The following is a 17910-nucleotide window of genomic DNA, read 5'->3' on the forward strand; positions in this document are numbered from 1 at the left end:
GCTCTAGTTGGTCTTTCCTGAAATTTTCTTAGTCGCATCCCACAGCAAAAGCCATAGTCCACAGAGGGCTTCCAAAGCATCAGAGGGATCTCATTGTAAAGGTCCATTCACACATCCGTGTATGTTTTGCGGATCCGCAAAACACGGACAGCGGCAATGTGCGTTCCGCATTTTGCGGACCGCACATTGCTGGCACTAAGGGAATATGCCTATTCTTGTCCGCTATGGCGGACAAGAATAGGACATGTTCTATTTTATTCTGGATCGGAATTGCGGACCAAGGCATTAGATATACCAATTTCCAAGGCATTAGATATACCATGGAACACAGTGAAGACAGTCATCATCAAGTGGAGAAAATATGGCACAACAGAACTGGACGTCCCTCCAAAATTGATGAAAAGACAAGAAAAAAAACTGGTCTGGGAGGCTACCAAGAGGCCTACAGCAACATTAAAGGAGCTGCAGGAATATCTGTCAAGTACTGGCTGTGTGGTACATGTGACAACGATCTCCCGTATTCTTCATATGTCTGGGCTATGGAGTAGAGTGGCAAGACGAAAGCCTTTTCTTACGAAGAAAAACATCCAAGCCAGGCTACATTTGCAAAAACACATCTGAAGTCTCCCAAAAGCATGTGGGAAAAGGTGTTATGGTCTGATGAAACCAAGGTTGAACTTTTTGGCCATAATTACAAAAGATATGTTTGGCGCAAAAACAACACTGCACATCACCAAAAGAACACCATACCCACAGTGAAGCATGGTGGTGGCAGCATCATGCCAAGGGGCTGTTTTTCTTCAGCTGCAACTGGGGCCTTAATTAAGCTAGAGGGAATTATGAACAGTTCCAAATACCAGTCAATATTGGCACAAAACCTTCAGGCTTCTCCTAGAAAGCTGAACATGAAGAGGAACTTCATCTTTCAGCATGACAACGACCCAAAGCATACATCCAAATCAACAAAGGAATGGCTTCACCAGAAGATTAAAATTTTGGAATGGCCCAGCCAGAGCCCAGACCTGAATCCGATTGAAAATCTGTGGGGTGATCTGAAGAGGGCTGTGATCAGTAGATGCCCTCACAATCTGACAGATTTGGAGTGTTTTTATAAAGAAGAGTGGGCAAATCTTGCCAAGCCAAAATGTGCCATGCTGATAGACTCATACCCAAAAAGACTGAGTGCTGTAATAAAATCAAAAGGTGCTTCAACAAAGTATTAAGGTGTGAACACTTGTGCAACCATATTATTTAATTTTTATATTTTTTCTTCTCTCTACCTAAAAGATTTCAGTTTGTTTTTCAATTGAGTGGTAGTTTTTAGGTCACATTAAAAAGGTGGAAAAAGTTCTGAAATGATTTATCTTTGTCTCATTTCTTTACATAACAGAAACTGACATTTTAACAGGGGTATGTAGACTTTTTTTTATATCCACTGTATATCCACATACATATGTGTATACATATGTGTGTGTGTATAATATATATATATATATATATATATATATATATATATACACACACATACACATATATACACATACACACACACACATACACCCATATTAATAGATTAGTCGCAATCCTAACATCTCTCTCACCCACCACTGGAGAAAACTCTCAGAGCAGCATTTCATAACATATATAGCACCTTCGATTTCACAAGGTTTAGCACGTTCAAGGCATTTTCTACCACATGTGCCAGGTACTTTTCACACTATATTTATAGGCCTGTGACATTTCATCGCAAGAAGAGTTCAATTCAACATCTAATTAGCCAATTCAGTGCCAGGACAGCTCCAGGAGGTGAGAATTTAAAGCAAATCTCCGCTCTTCATCATCATATGTTGTTTTTAAGTCTGAAATTCTTTGCGGATTTAGCTATAGATCATATAATATATTATATATATATATATATATATACATATATATATTTATATATATTATACACACACACACACACACACACGTATATTGTAAGAAGGTAGAAGGATCATCGTGGATGATAGGTACGTGTCAGAGGTTCCTGGCAACGGTGGAGTAAGACGGTTTTTATGTGTCAGCAGCAGTTACTGTTTGACACCTTAATATTTAGTATGGCTGTATAGCTGATCTGGGACGGCTCTTGCTGGAACTAGTCAAAGTGCTGGGTGGGTGACTACTCCCCATGTTCCAGGCCGGGTTTTGCCAGGCATAAAAACCAGCCAGCATTGCCAGGTGAGGAGGATTACCTCCGTCTGACAGTGGAGCTCAGGAGGTCTGTGTGCTGTGTTGTGATCCCCGGCTTGAGCTGGAGGGCTCAGACCCCTGTAAGGGCGAACAGGCCACCTAACGCCTGCTTGTGGACTTGACAAGGCAGAACTTCCAACAGGGTGTGAAGTAACACCCAGGAGAAAAGGTAACTGTTTTATATATGAACTTTTCATGTGTGTGAATGATCACCAAGCAACTTGCGTTTTTGTTTTGCTTTCACGTGTGAATAAACACTGATATTTTGAACCAAGAACTTGTACTTTGCCTCTGTGCCTAACCCGCTAATCCTAACTACCAGAGCGAATCCCCACAATTGCTGGAGGATGCAGGCAAGCGCAGTGAGGCTGGCGTGAACGCCAATATATTTTTTTGGTTTGCATTTTTGGGCACGGTTGTATGTCGTACATCAAACCAGCGGTATTACGACCCATACCCCACGACAAAATGGAGGCTGTTGTGAAGGCCCTCGTTGAAGCTAATCTACAGCAGCGAGAGACCAACCTGCACCAACGGGAGGCTAATAAGCAGCAGCAAGAAACAAACCAGCTGCTGCTACAACACGTGATGGCTTTGCAGACGGCTGGAGCAACCCAGAGCGTCCACGATGCCCAGAAAGTGGTCCGTGCGGCAATCCCCAAGATGACACCCGCAGATGACATCGAAACCTACCTGGCGATGTCCGAGAAGGTGGCCACAAGGGAGAAGCTACCCCGAGACCAGTGGGCTGAGTCACACTGCTATGCTGGATAGACTATTGGCTGTCATATTCTGGAGGGCGCTGCCACACCCTCTCCAGCTCTGGATTGGCCAGGTGTCTCCTAGAAATGGTGGAACGCTATGAGGCCACTAAGAATCTTAAGGGGTGTTCTTTTGGGAGGGGGGCAGGTAAAACACCAGAACTCCCCACCCCAGGCCCAATGGTATGAGCTGGTGAAACCCACCTGGGAGGTTCCCACTATGGGCCGGACCCAGGTAATCCGCTGGCGGTGTCAGGAACCTGGCCATATAAGGGCTGAGTGTCCCAATCGGGTTGAGCCCACGGACATTAATTGTGGTTACCGTCCGTACTGTAAGCAATGATACTGTGTGCCACAAGTACCCCGGAGGCTCTAGACCACTTGTGCCAGGTGGAAGTGGGAGACACTCAAGCTGAGGCGCTGCTGAACTCAGGGAGCTTGGTGACCCTAGTAAGGGCTACCCTAGTGCGGTCCGCTGAATATACTGGCCGGAAAGTTAGGGTGATGTGCATTCATAGAGACTTAAAAGACTACCCCACAGCGCTAGTGACTAACCACGTTAGCCGGCTGGTGGACCCACAAGTGGCAGTCGCCGCAAACTTGCACTACGAACTTATCATAGGGAGAGACTTTCCGGGTTTCCTGGCCCTATGGCCGGTTGTGAGTGACTGGTACCCCTTCAGGGGTGAGCCCAGGAGATTGGCCTTGTTTAGGAGGACGGCCTGAGAACTTGAGGCCGAAGGGCCAGCAGTAGGGGTGACCGCCAACTCTGTGGAAGAGGGGGAGACAATCATGCGTAGGGTAATGGTGGGAGACGTGGGGGAATTGCCACCGGGACCTGTGTTGGCAGACCAACATCTCATCTCTGGGGAGAATTTCGGTACAGCCCAAAGCCAAATCCAACCCCATCCTGGGCTTGGAAGAATGTGGTAATAGTTGATGGGGTACCCCAACAACCTGAGGCCGAGTCAACGTTTCCTCATTTTGTGGTCAACCAGAATATGCTATGCCGGGTAAACCAGCTGCAGGGTGAACCCATTGAACAGTTGGTAGTGCCCCGGGCTTATCAAACTCATGTTAGAGTTAGCCCACCAACATGTTCTTGGGGGTCATCTGGTACTGCAGAAGACACAGGACTGGATACTACAACGGTTTTACTGGCCCAGTGCGTTTAGAGAGGTGGATGACTTTTGTAAGTCTTGCCCGACCTGCCAAACAACTAGCCCCCAGCGCCTGTTCCGCAGTCCCTTAGTGCCTCTCCCGATTATCGAGACGCCATTTGAAAGAATCACTATGGATCTCGTAGGCCCAGTACTGAAGTCCGCTAGAGCAGTGGTCCCCAACCTTTTTTGCACCAAGGACCGGTTTCATGCAAGACAATTTTCCCAGGGACCGGGTGGGGGGGGGGCTTAGGGGGTGGGGGGGCTGACTGATTCACGCTATATAATGACTATATAAACTGACTATGGTCTCTGCTGCACTGGTCTCTGCTGCACTGTACCTTATTTTTCGCCCTATAAGATGCACCTAGTTTTAGAGGAGAACAATAAGAAAAAAATATTTTTCATTACACCTCAGTTCAGACCAGCAAACAGACCTCATATCAGACCCCCAATGGCTCAGATCAACCCCCAAACCTTTAGCCATCTATCAGCCCCCAATGTCAGCCATAAGCCCCCCATTAGCCCTTCATGTCAGCCATAAGCCCCCCATGTCAGCCATAAGCCCCCCATGTCAGCCATAAGCCCCCCATGTCAGCCATAAGCCCCCCATGTCAGCCATAAGCCCCCCATGTCAGCCATAAGCCCCCCATGTCAGCCATAAGCCCCCCATGTCAGCCATAAGCCCCCCATGTCAGCCATAAGCCCCCCATGTCAGCCATAAGCCCCCCATGTCAGCCATAAGCCCCCCATGTCAGCCATAAGCCCCCCATGTCAGCCATAAGCCCCCCATGTCAGCCATAAGCCCCCCATGTCAGCCATAAGCCCCCCATGTCAGCCATAAGCCCCTCATGTCAGCCATAAGCCCCTCATGTCAGCCATAAGCCCCTCATGTCAGCCATAAGCCCCTCATGTCAGCCATAAGCCCCTCAGGTCAGCCCCATGTCCCTCAGGTCAGCCCCATGTCCCTCAGGTCAGCCCCATGTCCCTCAGGTCAGCCCCATGTCCCCCAGGTCAGCCCCATGTCCCCCAGGTCAGCCCCATGTCCCCCAGGTCAGCCCCATGTCCCCCAGGTCAGCCCCATGTCCCCCAGGTCAGCCCCATGTCCCCCAGGTCAGCCCCATGTCCCCCAGGTCAGCCCCATGTCCCCCAGGTCAGCCCCATGTCCCCCAGGTCAGCCCCATGTCCCCCAGGTCAGCCCCATGTCCCCCAGGTCAGCCCCATGTCCCCCAGGTCAGCCCCATGTCCCCCAGGTCAGCCCCATGTCCCCCAGGTCAGCCCCATGTCCCCCAGGTCAGCCCCATGTCCCCCAGGTCAGCCCCATGTCCCCCAGGTCAGCCCCATGTCCCCCAGGTCAGCCCCATGTCCCCCAGGTCAGCCCCATGTCCCCCAGGTCAGCCCCATGTCCCCCAGGTCAGCCATCAGCCCCATGTCCCCCATGTCAGCCATCAGCCATCAGCCCCCAGTGCAAATAAAAAAAATAAAAATAAAAAAAAAAAACACTTACCTCTCCTGCTCCTGGTCACCATCGCGATCCTCTTCATTCTGCTGTCGGCTGGCTGTGTATAGCAGCGCACAGCGTGAGGTCAGAGAGAGACCTCACGCTGTGCGCAGCCATGCACAGCCGATAGCCGAGGACCAGGAAGTGGTGAGTACAGATCCTTCACCGCTTCCTGGTCCTTCTGTACTAATGGAAGCGCTTCATTAGTACAGAGTTAAAGACTGCCCTGATCGCTGCGGCCCGGCTAAATATCCTCCACGGCCCGGTCCTGGGCCGCGGCCCGGTGGTTGGGGACCGCTGCGCTAGAGGGCACCAACATATCTTGGTAGTCCTAGACTACGCCACTCGGTACCCGGAGGTGGTGCCACTGGGACATACATCGGCCAAACTCATAGCAAAGGAGTTAATGGAGATGTTCTCCAGAGTGGGGCTACCTAAAGAGGTTCTGGCTGCCCAGGGGACCCCTTTTATGTCCAAGGTCATGCGGGAACTCTAAGTTGCTGAACATCAAGCAGATACAGGCGTCAGTCTATCACCCGCAAACTGACGGCCTTCTGCCCTATCTTATGTTTGCAGTGCGAGAAGTGCCCCAGGCCTCTACTGGCAGACATCCACGTTGTCTGTTGGATATAGCGAAAGAGGCATGGGAGCAACAATCCACACCATATAAAAGAGTTATTGAATATATGTTACCCAGATGCAGGAACGTATGGAAACATATGGAGGCAGCTCAGCGAGCTCAAAGTCAGGTGTATAATCGCAGGCTCAGGTCCGGATCTTTAACCCAGGAGATCGGGTTTTGGTTCCGGTACCGACAGTAGGTTACAGGCTAGGTGGGAGGGACCCTACGAGGTACTCGAAAAGGTTGGAGAAGTAAACTACAAGGTACACCAGCCAGGGCAGCGGAAGCCGGAGCAGGTTTACCATGTGAATTTGCTCAAACCTTGGAAAGATAGGGAGACCAGTACTGACAATAGCCCACGGTTTTCTAGGAGGAGAGGTTCCGGCCCCTCAGTCTGATGTAAGGGAAGCGGTTGCCACAGTGAAGATTGCTGACAGCCTCTTCTCTAAACAGACTCAGGAGGCCAGGGAGTTCGTCAGCAGGAACACGGACGTGTTCTCAGACCTCCCTGGACACACTTCCATAATCCAGCATGACATGGTCACTGAACCTCAGGCCAAAATCCGGTTGAAACCATACCGGGTACCTGAGGCTCGGCGACAAGCCATCTCGGAGAAGGTGCAGATAATGCTGCAACTAGACGTCAATGAGTCGTCCAAAAGTGAGTGGGCCAGTCCGATAGTCTTAATACCAAAGCCAGACGGGTAGTTACGATTCTGTAACGATTTCATGGAAACTAAACGAAATCTCCAAGTTCGATGCGTATCCCATGCTCCGGGTAGACTAGCTGATTGAGCGGTTAAAACAAACCCGGTATTTTTCCGTTTTGGACCTCACCAAAGGGTACTGGCAAGTACCCTTAACGGAGGCTGCCAAAGAGAAAACTGCCTTCATCACACCGGAGGGGCTATACCAGTATAGGGCGTTACCCTTTGGTCTGCATGGCACCCCCGCCACTTTCCAAAGGCTAATGAACATTGTGCTGCGACCACATTGTCGGTACGCTTCGGCTTACCTGGATGATATTGTCATCCACAGTACCAACTGGCAAAGTCACCTGCCCAAAGTGCAGGCTGTAGTAGACTCACTTCGAAAAGCTGGACTAGCCACTAACCCAAAAAAACGTGCGATAGGGTTAGAGGAGACAAAATACCTGGGATATGTCTTAGGGTTTGATCACTCCGCGCCCAAAGTAAACAAAATAGAGGCGATAAGAAATTGGCCCCGACCTGTCACCACTAAACAATTAAAGTCATTCCTAGGAATGATAGGCTATTACATGAGATTTATTCCCCACTTTGCTACTGTAGCCGCGCCATTGACAGTGTTATTGAAGGGACGCAAGTCAGTGATGGTTCACTGGAATGACCGGGCAGAAGAGGCTTTCTCCGCTTTGAAGTTGGCCCTGTGTGGGTCCCCGGTTTTGGTGACGCCCGACTTCAAGTGGGAATTTATAGTACAGACATAAGGGTGGGTTCACACTAGTGTTAGGGATTCCGTTATGGCTTTCTGTTATAACATGGTTATAATGGAAAATAACGGAATCCATAAGTCCTTCCGTCTATAGACTTGTATTATGACGGAATGCAAAACGAAAGCCTTTAAAAGGCATTCCGTTTGCGTTCCATCCTAATAGAAGTCTATGGGAATCAAAACGGATCAGTCTGGGTATAGTTATGCAAGACGGAAAACAAAGTCCTGTCAACAAGCGCTATATAGAAAATGCCTATTGTCAGATTGCAGACAAGAATAAGACATGTTCTATATTTTTGTGGGGCTGTGGAATGGAACTACAGATGCGGAAGGACACGGTGTACTGTCTACATCTTTTGCGCCCCCGTTGAAATGAATGGGTCCGCACTCGTTCCGCAAAATTGCGGAACTGATGCGGCCCCAGTTATACGGTCTTGTGAATGTACCCCAACTCTGAGGACAAAGATTGGCTGCAGCGGTAACATGCAGAAGGACAGCACCAACGATCAGGAGAATGGCAGTGCAGAAAGGGGCGAGTATAGTATAATTTTTTATTTTATTTTAAAAGGGAATGTGTCACCTATAATTTGTTCTGCCAGTTACAACCAAGCAGTAACACATATCCTTTCTTTCTGTTTTTTTATTTTCGGATTGTATTTTTTCAATTCTATTTCCTCAACATGATTATGGGGGCTGCCATCTTTCCTGAGATGTTCTTAACAGCATTTAGAGCTATGCTTTACGGCAGCCCCATGGTCTATAGACACAATGGTCAGGAGGCGACCTCATTGATTTCTTTAGGAGAGTTCTCTAGACATGTTCTGTGACCTGTGAAGAGGTCAGGAGGAAGCAGATAAGCTGTGACATCACTGAATGGTGGATCCTATGTTATCTATACAGAGGTGTCATTCTAATCCTATATGTGATGATAATGAGAAGATTGCAGAAAAGTGATCTGTACAGGCCAAGAAGTGGTGCCTATTAAGCTTAGTGGTCCGTGCAAAGGGTGTAGGGTTTTAGGATTTATTTTATGTAGATATTTAGATCGCCAAGCATCCGACACTCAGCTACCCCAGTGATCAGCTGTCTCATTGTACGTCTGGCACTGGTAGTCGGTGTCCACGCTACACAATTCCGTCCGTGTATGAAGCTGGTTACTGCAGCAACTGTGTCTAGTGAAGTGAACGGGAGCAGTGCTGCAGTAACCAGCTCCGTCCACCACACAATGGATGGAGCTCTGCAGAACTTCAAAGAAACAGTTGATGCAGAGATGCAAGATGTTGCACACCAACCAACCTGTTATTCATAGTTTATGTGTAAATGGTGTGCAGGGAGCTCCCTCTAGTGGTCACTGCAGAAAGAAAGTATTTTTAAAGAGGACTTGTCATTACAAAATGCAGTGCAATCTGCAGGCAGAGTGTCATAGAACAGGAGGAGCTGAGCAGGTTGATGTATAGTTCACTGGGAAGAGATTAGGCAGAACTTGTAATTTATATATTTAAATCTCTGCTTTTACTTCAGTTGTACATGGAGGCTGTCTCATCAATGATGGATAGCATTCTCAGGGTAAAGTGTGTATACAGAGATAGCTGTCAGTCACTGATAAGATGGCCCACTTGGGCAACTGAGCTCAGATTGAGCAGAGATTTTAGTAAATAAATTACAAGTTTTTTCTTTGGTGGAGCTTTGTGAGGGCTTGTTTTTTTTTGTAGGACATACAACATTTTGATCACTTTTTAATCCATTTTTCTGGATGGTCTGATGAACAAAAAAAGTGTTTCCGGAAGCTTTCTTTCTTTACGGTACTCACCATGTGCATTCATTAACATAACTTTACAGTTTAGGTCATACACGGTGATACCAATTAAAGAGGTTGTCCAGGTCCCACATTTTTACCCCTCTGGCCTCTGTGATATGAGCATCAGAGCATTTCATGCTCCAATGCTCTCACTTGCCCTGCTCTGGATTTTACAGGGCAATGGCTTGTTTGTTTACTTTAGTACACTGCTAGGCGGAGGCTTCCACCCAGCAAATGGGCGGGCTTTAGCGCTGCCCTAGCAGTTTAACAGGCTAAAGCCATCCCCATCAGTGCCGGTGACGTCACCAAGCTCACTGCTGGCCGGAAGCCTCTGCCTAGCAGTCCCCATGGAGAGCCCGGTATGTCACCGGAACTCTATAAAATGCATTTGCCCTGTGAGACTAAGCTCATTAGTGGGGCTGCCTCTGGATATGTCATGAGTATCTGAGCAGTGGGGGTCCGAAATCCGGGACCCCCACTGATCAGCTGTTCAAGAAGGCAGCAGTGTCGGGGCCTTCTCTCAGCCTTCCTTCGGCCAAGTGGCGACACATCATAGGTGACATGGCCTAGGAGGCACAGCTCAGGCCTATAGAAGTGAATGGGGCTGAGCTGCCACATCAAGCATAGCCGCTATACAATGCACAGTGCTGTGCTTGATATGCAGAGAGAAGGCTGTGCCGATGCCTTCTCAAACAGCTGATCAGCGGGGGTCCTGGGAGTCGGACCCCCACCGTTCAGATACTGATGACCTATCCAGAGTTATTGAAAACCACCAATATTATGTAGACTGATTAACAACTCATTACTCAAGGTTATGTAAGGCAAGACCCCAAAAATCTACATTAGCATTGTCATAATGCTCAACTAAAAGGAAGCGAGACCAAACAATATTAGGGATGTATTACTTACTATCAATTCCCCACCTCACTCTTTAAAGTAGCTCTAAAAAGGTGGAGGTTCAGTTAATATATTATTATTATCTATATGCATAACCAATAAACCACTATAGTGCAAAGGTGGTAATAAATTACCTCAAACTCCTCCCAGAACCCTTGTTTGGCCTTCTCAGTGTTGTCAGCCATTTTGTTCAGCTCCTTTACTCTGGATTCAATGTTGGCTGCATTGATCCGTGTTGCATTGAATGGCTGGAAAAAAGAAGTGTTCAGATAACTTATTTATTGAGAAGGACTAACTAAATATGTAAAGTGAAAAAAATAAAAATAAATCAATGTTCTTTACCTGTTTCAGATGCACCACTGCCCCTGACTTCTCTACCATAGGGTTCTTCTTGTAGTGCTCCAGTAGGTCGGTCAGTGTATCAAAGCGTTCCCCTCCTCCTACATCATATTTACCATCCGGCTAAAATGTGGAGTCATATCAAGCGAAATCAATAAATCTATGTAAAATTCACATTCTTGTTAAAGCCCACAAATTTTTTAAAAATTTTCATGGTATCTGTGATATCTTCCCATTACCTGGAACCGGATCATGACATGAGTGACGCGAGATTTGCGCTCTCCATTCTCCAGCTTCTCCTCACTTGTTAGGACGGACAACACAAAGTCCCCCGGCTTGCTCTGACTCTCCCGCACTAGGAAACTTCCAGGCTTTCCCTTTTCCAGAAGGAGCTTCTCCGCTTCTCTTCCAGACAGGTGCCCATGGTACCACCTACAAAAAACAAAACAAAAAAACCCACGTTTTTTTCTTCATCCTAATTGATTAGAAATAAACTTAATTGACCCTTTTGACATTTTAGTGGAACAAAATTATGATCAAAAACTGATGAGACTTATAAATTTCAGGGCAACAAAAATCCTGGAGAATATTCGTGGACTAATGGGAATCTCAAGTAGTGATGGCCATATGATAAAGTGAAGAAGGGATTGTCAGGTAAGTTATTGGTTCTCAGCAGAAGAAGTGGAGTAGCATGTCGACAGAAAGCAAGAAATTAATAGCGGAGAACATAGGGTGTGGAAGAAGGCATGAAGACACATGTCTAACATCACAAAGTTAGATATAAAATAGCAGGAGCCATTTTTAGCCTTGAAGGGCTTCTGTCACCCCCAAAACACATTTTCTATTTTTGGACTTGTTAAAATCCTTATTGAACGACTATTCCCTATATAGGGCTCTTACCTTGGTCTGTGGCTTTGTTTCCTTAAAAATCGATCTTTTAAAATATGCAAATGACTTCACTACCAGCAAGTAGGGAGTCTACTTGCTGGTAGCTGCCGCCAAAAAACGCCTCCTGTTGATTGACAGGGCCAGCGAGCGCTCTCCTCCTCCGGCTGGCCCTGTCAGCATTTCAAATCCCGCGCCTGTCTTCATTCGGCGCAGGCGCTCTGAGAGAAGGAGGCTCGCCTCCTCAGCACTCCCTCAGTGCACCTGCACCGATGACGTCACCGAAAGAGAAGACGTCATCGGCGCAGGCGCACTGAGGGAGTGCTGAGGAGGCGAGCCTCCTTCTCTCAGAGCGCCTGCGCCGAATGAAGACAGGCGCGGGATTTCAAATGCTGACAGGGCCAGCCGGAGGAGGCGAGCGCTCGCTATATAGGGAATATTCGTTCAATAAGGATTTTAACAAGCCCAAAAATAAAAAATGTGTTTTGGGGGTGACAGAAGCCCTTTAAGGACCAAGAGAACGTTCTTGTTTTTGGCTCCTTTGCATTTCGCCATAACTTTTTTATTTTTATTTAAAGCTACATGGCTATTCATTTTTCTTCACTGTTCAAAAAATTAAAGGGAACACAAGCATCACAGTAGAACACCAAGTCACTTGAACTACAGGGATATCAATGTGTCCCGTTGGGAAGCATAAGCGATTGTGAATCCATTTCACTTGCTTTGGCGCAATTGAAAATGATAACTGGTGCACAGGCCAGGCCACAGCAAGACAACCACCAAAAAGGGAATGGTTTTGCAGGTGGTGGCCACGGCAAATTGCTCTCTCCTTCCTGAATGATTCTTCTCAAGGGTTGCATTTTGCTACCGTCACTACTGGTAGCATGAGGCGGTAGCTGGAGGTAGTCCTGCGCAGTGCCTCAAACTGTCCAACAGCTCACTGATGCCCTGATCCAGGTCTGAGAGGAGATCCCCAGGACATTCCCCCAGTCACAGACTTGGCAGGACAGTCCCAGGTTTAGGTGGCTGTCCCACGGTCCCTGGAGGGTTGCGGCATGTTTAGACTTCAACTCTGTGTCCTGAGGATGCAGATATAGTAGAATGCAATGGTAGAACAGTGGCCTGTACTCTCCCCAGCAGCAGGCACAAAGCTGTGATGTCATCACAACTGCTGAACAGGAAAGTGTACAGGCCGAGGATCATCCCTGGCCTGTGTGCACTCCTGCTCAGCTCGGCAGGAGCGATGACATCATCATATTGCATCTGCTGCTGAGGTTCTCCGTTCACTGTGGGAGCGGAGCTAGAAGAGTATTCCTTTTTTTTTTTTTTTTTTTTTTTTTTTTATTAACACTACAGAGCATTCACTATTGTAAGTGGGAACTGCTGCTGTCCCTCTTTTAGCTTTTCAAAACTTGGAGGTATGCCCCAAAACACCATCCGCCATCTCATAATGAGCATGCCCTAATGCTGTCAGGACTGAATACAGGGAAGAGTGGGCCATACATACTATTGAATCACTCTGTGATGTGAATTTTTTACTTTGATATTTGGGTGATTTGGAATCCAGCCCTCAATTGATTGATAATTTTGGTTTCCACTGACCAATGATACAATTTTATTCTCAATGAATTGCACAATTTAAGTCAGTAACAATTTTCTTTTGTTAATTGAGATCAGATTTGTGATTAAATTTATATGAACTTTAGACTAGAGTATAGAAAACCACATAAAAAAAAAAAAAGGTTTATTAATTTCTTATTTTTGTATGGTGTTCACTGTTAAAATTAATAGGTCGTCATAATTAGGGATGAGCAAATCTGCTTCGGATGAAGCATTCGAAGTGGATTCGCATTAAACTTAGTTTCAATACTGTACAGAGCGAGCGCTCCGTACAGGATTAGAATGTATTGGCTCCGATGAGCTGAAGTTATTACTTTGCGAAGTTTTGCGAGACTTCGCAAAATAACTTCAGAAATTGATTTTTACTGTAAAAAAAAACATTTCTCAAACTCGTGTTCAGTTCCAAGTGGCAGTGTGGGAACTGTCAGGTAAGAATAAGAAATATATTCTTTATTGCAGGTGGATCACATGTTTGGTTTCCTCCTAAAACCGGACAACCCTTTTAAGGACACTATAGTGGGGAATTAAACAATTGGCTAAAGTAAAGTTCCTCAGAAGGTGGTGATTAACGTTAAGCACATTTATTAATAAATTCTGAAAGTACAAAAACACAGCCCACGTGTATAACAAATCCCGCAGTTACTAACAGAGTTTAGCGCCACGTTTTCAATAGAAAATAACATTTATTTTTACCTCCAGATAAATTGTTTAACCGTCCTTTATATTGCCGGATCCGTTCAATTCCATTAAGTAACGAGCTGAAAATTAATTCAACACAATGCCTTGCAGGAAAACCACAAAATCTATTATGGCTGTTTATAGAAAATTTCCTAGTGGATTTAACCCACGCGGCTTTTACGGGGAAGAATCCATTGTAACAAAATCAAACCGGCCAAGAAACTGCTCTGCTACGTGTCTGTCCGCACGCCGTTCCTGCACTCTCTAAGAACACTTGAGGAGCCCTTTACTGGATTAACCAGCAGTGTTTCCATTTACGAAAGGGGTTGATGACTGTTATTTGAAAGCTTTATCATCATCTGAGGCCCATTAAAATGAAACCGCCCTCTCCTAGGATTAAATTCATGAAATGCTGCACTGGACAAAGCTGTATAACGGAGAAGAAAGTGGACTTTGAGGGTCACTGAATTTAGAGGATCGTTCCTTATGAACAGATGGTGGGCCCTCAGTATAATTTCCTTTGTTGGTCTGACACCGGTTGTCAGAAGTCAGACAGTCACACATCGGGCTGAAACGATTCATCGATTTAATCAAGGCAAAAAAAATCCTCAATGCAGTTTTTCTGCATCGAGGATTCGTTTAAATTACATGACCACGGAGCGTGAGTGAAATGAAGCTTCTCACTCACCGCTCCGTGGCCTCCCGTCAGCATCGCACTGCAGGACTGAGTTCACACATCGTCAGCGCACTGGCTGACGCTGTGTGTGACGTTAGGTCCCCAGTGCATGCTGGGATGAAGATGCGTCTCCTGCGGACTCCATGTGTCGGCGCACTCTGCACTGAAAGGAAAGTATAAAGTTAGCTGATGCAGCGGGGGGAAATGGTGGCACCTGTGATTTGGCATGTATAAAGTTATTGGCAGGGGGGCACCTGTGATTTGGCATGTATAACGTCATTGGCGGAGGGAGAGGGGTTAATGGGGGCTGATCTGGGAGAGTGGGGGACATGGTGGATGACATGAAGGCACCGGGGAAGGGGGACATCATGGCAATCTGGATGGAGGGGCTGATGGGGGCATGGGGCACATAGCATGGAGGGGCTGCTGCTGATCTGATGGCACTGGGGGAAATGGTGGATGGCATAGGAGGCACCGGGGAAGGGGGACATCATGGCAATCTGGATGGCATGGAGGGGCTGATGGCATTGCCATCATGGGGACATGGCATGGAGGGGCTGCTGATCTGATGACACTGGGGGACATGGTGGATGGCATGGAGGCACTGGAGAAGGGGGATATCATGGCAATCTGGATAGAGGGGCTGATGGCAGTGCCATCATGGGGGCATTGGGGGAAATAGCATGGAGGGGCTGCTGATCTGATGGCACTGGGGGAGTGGATGGCATAGGAGGCACTGGGAAAGGGGGACATTTTTATAAAGCAATAAGTCATTTTAAAAGGGGTTTTCTCATCTCAGACAATGGGGGCATATCGCTAGGATAAGCCCCCATTGTCTTATAGGTGCAGGTCCAACTGCTTGGACCCGCACCTATATAGAGAACGGAGTCCCGAAAGTGAAGGAGAGCACACTGCGCATGCACAACCGCCTCCATTCATTTCTATGGGGCTGCCGGCTACTGCCGTCTGCCCCATAGAAATGAATAGGAGCATGGGCCCATTACTTCTATGGGAGAGGCGGGGATTAGCGCTTAGTGGTGGACGGACCCCGGGAAATCTGGGGTCCTCCAGCCACAGCACTCCCTGCTCCGTTCTCGATATAGGTGCGGGTCCCAGCGGTGGGACCCCCACCTATCAGACAATGGGGGCATATCCTAGCGATATGCAGGATAACAGGCCGAACTGGATGGACAGATATCTTTTTTCGGCCTTATGTACTATGTTACTATGTTACATACAAATATGTCTGAATTTGCATCTAATGTCAATTTCCTACACACTGACAAATCAAGGAAGAGTGCCGCAATATGTAATTTATGTAAAAACTAAGTCACTGCAATAAACGTTTCTACCACTAGATGCACGACATGCCGAAATGAATGTGTTATGTGTGCTCACTGGTTCTCATGGACACATTACCACACCAACAGCACACCATATGGTCAGGAATGGTATTGCATGGAAAAAAAAAATGTAAGTGTTGGTGCTTTTAGATTCTTCATTGTGCTGTTAAATTAGTAAATTCAAGAGAGTCGGGATATGTTCACACAGAGATCTGTTGCAGAAATTTCTGCGACTGAAAAAAACTGCCATACATCTGAAAGGGGTTATTTCTGTAGTATGTGCATAAATGTCTGCATTTAGACGGATGGAAGAGTCACATAAATGTCTGCTGAGTGTGAATAGACCCTTATTGCGCCACAAAAAATGCTTGTGGATGCACAGAGATACATACTATGCATTACTCTTAAAGGACTGTCTCTGACAAGCAGGTTTGCTCCTTTGCAACCAGTGAAATCCAGATTTACACATCCAGCTTCACACTGTACAGTAATGACACATGGCTATAAATGCCTGGGAGAGGAAGTTGTCAGATGCTTGACTTTATAGAAAGCCTGTGCATTTTCAGACCTGCACGCGTTCCGCTACACTCAGCCTGGTCTGTTATATGATCTCATGCGAGAGGAGACGGAAAGACATCCTAAGCCTCCCAAAACCCCCCTGAATGTGTTTAGAGTTTGCTAGGCAACAACACAGAGGTTAAAAAAGAACAAATTAAAGGGGCACTCCAGGGACATTAAATAGGACCCAAGGCCTCCTTCACATGCACTGTTTTCTGAGTTTAGAAATATTTTTATGCTTTTTCTTATTCTGTAAAATTTAAAAACAAGCATTTTTCAAGTCCTATAGAAAAAAAATAAAAACAAAAAATCCCCCAAGCCCAGAGCATGCCAAGTTAAATAAAATAAATAAATAAATAAAAATACAAAAAACAAAAACAAATATGCCTTGCATGCGGCACATTGTATATTTCACTACATACTTTCCAGGTGTTACTCTATGCAGGGGCGGACTGGGACCTTAAAGTGGCCCTGGGAAAAAACTAAAAGTTATAGGTGGGTCCGAATTGACAGAAGGCGGGGAAACACAAGTAGGAAGGGCCAACACATGTAGGTGGGGCAAGCAGAAGTAGGCGGGGCCAGCAATATTGTAGTGCAGAACAAAATACCGCCCCAGCAGAACCAAATGAAAAAGTTCAGCACAAAATACTGCTGTCCGTGCCACAATATTAAACTGCATCATCATTGGCTCCTACATTAAACCCTTAGTGACCACACATACCCCTTTTTACGGTGGTGACTAAGGGGCTACAACTTGTCCCACAAACAAAAGCCCTCATACAGCTACATAGACAAAAAAATAAAAAACATAATAGTTCTTGGAAGGCGACAATGAAAAAAAACAAGAAAAACAACTGGTCAGTAAGGCCCAAAACTGGCTGGTCACTAAGGGGTTAATTAATGTTGAGAGCATCAGATCGTTATGTACCTGGCTGGCAACCAAGAAGAGGGCTTGGATGGCGCACTGGGCATTGGCCCACCGGGAAATTTCCCTGGTAAGTCTATGGCCAGTCCACCCCTGCCTAGATGCAAAAGAGTCCAGTATTCTGGAGTAAAAAAAGATGCAAATCTCATCCATGTTTGTGACTTTCTAAACACCACTGTGACTAACTCCAAGTGCCGTTTCTTCACCACCCTCTACACTTTCAGAAGGGGAGAGTGGCGAGGATAGCGGACTTGGCACATTTATCATCTTTTACGCTAGTTTTCTGGTGTAAAAGACGACCGAAATATACAGCAGCATCGAGCTGGCGAAGATTTCACTCTAGGTCCATGGAGGTCCATGAACTGCAGGAGGATGCGCCTAATTTATGGTGAGGCCTGGTCATAAATGTGGTGCAGCACAGGGGACATATATACCTCCCAACTTT

At 46.6% G+C, this 17910-nt stretch overlaps 1 protein-coding gene across 2 annotated transcripts in view; it reads right to left on the minus strand.

Moving 5' to 3' along the window:
- The window catches only part of LOC120997090 (tyrosine-protein phosphatase non-receptor type 11-like), a 147835-nt gene that overhangs the window by 31745 nt on the left and 98180 nt on the right, over nucleotides 1-17910 (minus strand). For both annotated transcript variants that reach the window (XR_005778082.1, XM_040427032.1), the window contains exons 4-6: nucleotides 11020-11212; nucleotides 10784-10903; nucleotides 10576-10689 (exon numbers count right to left, since the gene is read on the minus strand). Coding sequence is in view for 1 of the 2 variants with exons in the window: in XM_040427032.1 (XP_040282966.1) it covers nucleotides 10576-10689; nucleotides 10784-10903; nucleotides 11020-11212 (427 nt within the window). In the remaining variant the exon portion in view is untranslated. The remainder of the gene's footprint in view (nucleotides 1-10575; nucleotides 10690-10783; nucleotides 10904-11019; nucleotides 11213-17910) is intronic.

This window comes from Bufo bufo, chromosome 1, assembly GCF_905171765.1.
Source record: "Bufo bufo chromosome 1, aBufBuf1.1, whole genome shotgun sequence".
Lineage (NCBI taxonomy): Eukaryota > Metazoa > Chordata > Amphibia > Anura > Bufonidae > Bufo > Bufo bufo.